The sequence below is a fragment of the Fringilla coelebs genome, assembly GCF_963513975.1.
Source record: "Fringilla coelebs genome assembly, chromosome: 6".
Taxonomy (NCBI): Eukaryota; Metazoa; Chordata; class Aves; order Passeriformes; family Fringillidae; genus Fringilla; species Fringilla coelebs.
This window is the reverse complement of record NC_140034.1, coordinates 3,722,844-3,729,224: the sequence shown is the minus strand read 5'-3', so window position 1 is coordinate 3,729,224 and position 6,381 is coordinate 3,722,844. Positions and strand designations below refer to the sequence as shown.

Sequence of the window (6,381 nt, the reverse complement as noted above, 5' to 3'; positions counted from 1 at the left end):
CCCCTGCTGCACGCAGGGCTGGCAGGAAGGAAAGGAAAAGCTGGAATCTGTGATTGTTACAGCAGGGAGTTCTCCAAGTACTAGAGATCTGGGGGGTTTTTGTTTCTTTGTTAGTAGGAGGAGAGGTTTCCTAGAGAAAGCACATTGCACGTCTGAACTACAGCACAGCACCAAGTTTCTGCCACGTGTTTTACAGCATTTTTTATTTTGGGGCAAAAGTCTTACAAGAGAAAGTCTGGTAAGGCAGATCTAGAATGCACATTTTATTTATGTAAAAAAAAAAAAACCCAGCCAGACAACATGGGTAAGGTAGACAAGAACTTTTTTTATATTCTGACTATACAATAATATTCCTCTCTTTCTTTTTTTAATCCACTGCCACGCTACTATAATGGATCTGTTCTATAGTCTAAGTTTCAGGTTGTCCAGTTAAGTTGTCTGCAGCTTCTTTAAACAAGTTGACCTTTACCTATTTAGAGTTTCTCCTCAGAAACATTCATATATTATACAGGATATACAGATTTTGAAACAAGACACTTAAAAACACACACACCTATAGCCGCAACACTGGGATAGCTGCATTGTAGGGGTTACCTTGTTCAGCCAGCTGTAGACTCTGTATGTACAATTAGTTTTTATAGTGTTATTTACAGAGATGGACTAAAAGCTCTCTTTTAATCTAAAAGGTAAAGGCTCTTGTGTTTGAGTATGTGCAGTTTCATAGCCCTGTGGAAAAAAAAAAAAAAATCACGACAATTATATACACTGTAAACAGCACAAGGCATGAGAATCTCCTCCTCCTCCTCCTCTCCCAAACAATCTTGCAGGAAAGTGTTTGTGCACTAATATTCCTCTTCCACCTCTGCTCCCGCTCCTCGGGTTTTCTTATGGATGGCGCGGTTAAAGCTGTGGCAGGCAGGGACCCAGTGATTGTCATGGAGCCCCAGCTTACAGCCAGGGATGCCCTTCTGGGAGCGGTGGCAGCACATCCAGTAGCCAGGCCCGTAGGGCAGAGCCTGGCAGTAGGGCTTGGGGTGCCAGCGGCACAGGGACACGTCCCCCTTGACGTATTTCTTCTTGCACTGCTTGCAGGGGTCTTCCCGGTAGCGAGGGTCGCGCACCCAGCGCGAGTCCGCCGGCCTGATGTTGTAGTACTCGATGATGAACTTGAAGTAGTAGCAAGTGCATTTTAGGGCAACCAGGCTCCTGGTGGGAAGCAACCCAAAGATCTTCACGATGATGTGGTGAGGCAAGAAGGCCATGTACTGCTGAGGCTCCAAAAGCTGCTGGATTTTAAACCTGGTCTCCAGAAAGTCATGTGAAACCTGCCGCTTTAGGCAGGAGGCATCAAGTACTTGCAAAGCCCCTTCTGTGGCAGGGCCAGAAGGGGCCGATGGCTCTGTAGGGACACTGCTTCTGACACACGATCTACCAGATGCCAGAGCATCCTCATCCTCGTTTTGGGCTGCTTCCCCTGGCTTCTCCTGGGCACCCTCCCGCTGTGGCTGTTGCTCGTGAGCAGCAGGCTGCTCACCCTGGAGGAAAAACAGCCTCCCTGGGAGTGAATCCTCACCAGAACCAGAGAGCTTCTCCTTCCTGCACCCTTCCTCCGTCTTGGTGACTGATATACTGATGCACAAGGGCTCCTTCCTAGCAGGATGCTTTGGGAAAATTACAGGCTCTTTCGACGTACAATCAACGGTCGCGTTCTTGCTCTGCAAGGGATCCAGTGGCAGCCTGGCGGCAGCGGGACACGGGGACAGGAGAGCCCTGGGGGGCTCGATCCGCGTTTCGGCGTCACTCCTGCCAGCTGTCATGGCCAACACCGCGTGGGCAAGTCCCGAATTCACATTCCCCACCCGGGTATCCAGCCCCGAAGGAAACGGCTGCTGGGCAGAGGCACCGCCATCCCACAGCTCGGTGTCACCCAGAGGGGCACAGCGACCTCCATAGCCGGCCTCTGCCACCCCTGCCTCCCCCAGGCCGTCCCCCTGAGCCGGGACCTCCTTCCCCACGTCTCCCTCGGGCTGGGTGCCGCTGGCCAGGAGCACCCTGCCCACGTTCCTGCGGAAGCTGTTGTTGCGGGAGAGGCTCCCGGCCTCGCTCTGCCGCCTCAGGCACTCGGACTCCAGCCTGGCCACCATGTCCAGCACGCGCACCGGCTCGCCCTGCGGCTCCGCGGGCGCCTCGCCCGGGGAGAAGGGCTCGGAGCCGGGCAGGGCTGCCTTGGGCTGGGGGCTCAGCCTGGTGGCCGAGGTGGCCGTGCAGGTCTTGGCACAGTCCACCAGCAGGGCGCTGGCCCGCTGCTCCAGGAAAGCCACCATCTCGATGACGGACAGCGAGCGGCCCGGGAAGGCGCCCTCCCCGCCGTCGCTGCCCAGGTGCACCGAGCAGTGCTCGATGCCGCAGGCGAAAGGCTCCGGCTGGGAGCACCTGGCGTTGGCCTCCCTCATTCTTTCCAGTTGGATTTTGGCTTTTTTAAGATCCACCGATTTTTTCCTGCGTTTGGCCGTCCTCCCGTCGATGTCCCACGTGCTCTTGATTTTCATGGAGCCCGTGCGGGTGCTGCTGCTGCACTGCTGGGCTGCGAAGAAGGCGATTTTCTCCTTGGTGTTGCCGGGTTTCACCACAGCCCAGACATCCAGAGGCCCTTCCCCTTCTTCTCCCTGGTGGATGGTGGCAGACAGGGCGTTCTTCTTCTCCCTTGCACTCGGAGCGTCCGCCGGGCCTTTCCCGTTCATATTGCACATAGTATTTGGATAAATAATCCCCAGAAGCTTTTGAGATGGAACCACCAGGGAGGGTTTTGGGAAAACGCTCAGTTTGGTGCAGTTGGTGAATTTTTCTCCTTGTGCTGGTCCCTGGTGGCCTCGCAGGGAATCCTGGCTTATTTCTGGGGATCGCTCTTTCTTCTGTAACTTGAGATATGGCTTTAAGTGCATACCAGAAACCCTGGAAAAACAGAGAGGGAAGAAGTTATAGTTGCAAAATATGCCTGTCTGGAATTAGAGAAGGTGGCCCAGAGCAGGCACCAGCCCACACCTCATGAGGAACCACATGAGAAAGGAAAAGAGCCACCAAGGCTACAATATCCACCCTTGAAGAACTTCCTGCAGTAGGAGAGAACCTCCCATTAGAGAAATCTGTTTCCAGGCAGTTGCAAGGAGAAATCCTACAGTTTAAGCTGTATCAGTTGTGAAAACATAGCTAGTGGCTCATTCTTGAGTTAGAGCCATCCTTCTGCCTGTTCATTCCTTGATCCAGTTGCAAGGCACACATGGGTCACAGGCTTTATCTGGACATCAGCTACCACACACACTCTTTTTAGTAGATAAAATGTGGTTAAAGCTCAAAAGAGAAATTAGTAAGAGTAATTATATTAATCAGAGATCCCAGGGGATATCTAATCTCCTCCTATCACCCAAAATCACACAGTGGTTTGGGCTGGAAGGGACCTTAAAGCTCATTTTGTTCCACTTCCTTCCACTATCTCAGGTTGCCCCAAGTCCCATCCAAGCCATCCTTGGACACTTCCAGGGATGAAGCAGCCACAGCTTCTCTGGGCAATGAAACCTTTCCTTTAGCATATTGATAATGGCAAATTTGGGTCCTTATGTACCCATCAATGCCCCACAAAGTGACAGCAGCATGACATCCAGCTGAGGACACCCACTCTCAAGGATAGGACTCCTGAGTGTGGGACACCCACACTCAGGAATTCCAGAGCTGTGAAGGAGCCTTTGGATGCTGCTGACACTGCAGCAGCAGCCCCAGACTCCTCTGTCCTGTCACACCTCCACAGTCACCTTCCCTTCAAAGCTCAGGAATGCCAGAGGCTGGGGCACTGCACACAGGATGCAACCACCAGGAGACTCCAGGCTCTTCTCCCAGGAGCATCTCACAAGCACATTCAGAACTAACTACAGGTGATGTTTCCATGGTAATCTTTGAGGTGTTGCACTCAAAGGCCTCCTCTTCAGGCATGATCTGTGCTCAGGAGTGAAGAGCAGCAGGTTCAATGCCTCATTCATCAGGAGCTGACACAGACACATTCAGGCACTGAACATGTTCTCCTTGAGAGCCAACACCAAGAGAGTTGTTTAGTTTTTCATTAAGAGAGTTGTTTAAGTGTGGTAACTTTGTAGGTTTCTAGGCTAAAACCAGCTTTTAACTGAAAACCACAATTTGTTGGTCTATAAAGTCCAATAAATTCGTAAGTGATGTTGCCCAAGCAGAGGAAGCCTCCAGGACTAGAAGCAGCTGCGCTGCCTAAAGACTGCCTTCTCTGGTTCCTCCTTCTGGCTCTAGTGACAAGGAGGGCAGGCACAGAGATTTTGGGGAGGTACATCAAGAGGAAGGGCTTAGTTCACCTTTCTACCCCTCTTTGGTCCAAGCAGGGCTTTGAAGGCCAGGAAGCAGCTGCTGGAAAGGCAGATGTATGTTCCTTCCCTCTGGATTTTTTAGGGAGATCATCACCTGGCTCTTGCAACCAGACAATGCCAAAAGCAGCTGCATCTCACCCAGAGACTGTGGGGTAAGAGATCCCAGTGCTGCAGACACACCTCCCCACCCCTGGGTTAATTCTCTGCCTGTGCCTCCTGCCTGCCAATTCCAGCTCGTTGGAATTGGGTCACCTCCCAGTTTAGTCTCCTCTGCAAAATGCAACTGAGCTCTACTTTGTTTGCCTCCCCAGTCGGATGCTAAAAACTAAAATAATCTCATAAAAATAGAACTTCAGGGTGTTGAAATAGATGCATGGAGAGAAAAATGGGAAATTGAGGCTGCTGGAGTTTGCTTTGGCCTCATTTTTCACAGGGGCTGCCTCACTCTGGTTGTACTTCACAGTGAAGCAGGGTCAGGTCACTGAGGTGACCTGGCCAAAGCCCAGCCCAGAAGAGCAGCAGGTGAAGCACTGCAGCAAACTGCTGCAGAGAACAGTGCCTGCAGCCTTCCCCTCCCTTCCCTTCCAGAAGGACATTTCCCAGACTAGGCAGAGAAAAGCTCCAGTGGCTGCTCGCCACCGTACCCTGGGGAGAAGAGGTGAATACAATTAAAACACGACTTTGCATGCTGAAATCTCCTGAGCCAGGAGCAGAAGATCAAATTTCATTCATGAGTTTTGTGCCAAGGTGTTTGAAAGATGAGCTGAGCTTGTTTTTAAAAGGCTTTCTTCAAGCAGTTTTCAGGAATCCAGCAGGACAATCAGCTCGACACCCTTCATTAAGGGAAGCTGCAAAGGGAGGTGAGACCAGGTATTATGTGAATAAAACCAGAACCAAACTGGTTACCCCAACAGGCTCAGGAGACATGTTCAGCCAGCAGAGTTGGTTCAGCTGCTCCCAGCTATTTCTGGTCCATGGAGAAAGACAAAGGGTAAAGTTTTGCCTCACCTATTACAGATTTCTTGTTTAAGGTTATATTTCCTATGTTTCAGTTAGTCCCTGGCTAAGCCAACAATACCATTTAAGGTTGAAAAGTTATAATTTACATAACAAAATTATGCCTTAGTCAGAAGTTTTACTGCCAGAATAATTGCCTCATTTGAATTCAGCATTCAGTTCATTGCACATGTTTTAATGGATCTGGATTTAAAGAAAACCTTCGTCTAATAACTTCAGACAGCTATAAAGAGCTCTGCAAACTCCACGAGACCAGCTGCCACCTGCCTCAGAGTTTTCCAGCAGCAGGGAAGAGAACTTTCATTTCAAAAGCCATCTTAGCAATGAGCCTTACCTGAAAGTCTCACTTGGAAAAAACGAGCCCCCACCTCACACGCCCTTTGCTGTGGACATTGAGAATGAACTTTTAGGCAATCACAGCTTCTTCCCTGCACATCAGCAGCACATTTCATCTCTAGCTCCCACAATTAGAACAAGGCTTCCAGCAGAAATTGCTTTGAAGATGAACCAGAGCCCAGTCCCCACCCACAGACTCCCCCATTTCTCAGTGCTGGCAAGCACAGAGCTGTGGCAGCTGCAGGTAAGCTTTTAAATATTTAAAACCACCAAAAATAGTTGTTAAAAGGTGAAGTCACATATTCCCTGTGACACTTCATTCCAGAATAATTCTGTTTGCTTTCCTCCACCCTTTAAGTTATCAAGCTCTCTAATTTTATCTTTAGAGACAACGACTCTTCAGAAGTCCATGGGAGCAAACATAAAAGGTTTTCAATCCCAAATGTGTGGTTTTAAATTGCTGATAAGAGAGAATTCTGCCAGGAATGATCAGCACTGAAACAACGAGCAGTGCTGCCTTTATACTGTTATTCCATCCTTAAGCTGATGAAATAAAGGGGCCAGTTTTTCTATTTCTAATCAGCCATGTCTGAAAAACAGGATACTTGCACTGCTGGAATGAGACTGCTGTTTTTGTAAGTCCTAA

At 49.8% G+C, this 6,381-nt stretch overlaps 1 protein-coding gene across 6 annotated transcripts in view; it reads right to left on the bottom strand.

The window, feature by feature from the left end:
- Positions 1–190: 190 nt before the first annotated feature.
- The window catches only part of FBXO34 (F-box protein 34), a 39,240-nt gene continuing 33,049 nt past the window's right edge, over positions 191–6,381 (bottom strand). For all 6 annotated transcript variants that reach the window (XM_084207673.1, XM_084207672.1, XM_084207677.1 and 3 more), the window contains one exon: positions 191–2,952. In XM_084207673.1, the coding sequence (XP_084063799.1) occupies positions 843–2,952 (2,110 nt within the window). In that variant the 3' untranslated portion in view covers positions 191–842. The remainder of the gene's footprint in view (positions 2,953–6,381) is intronic.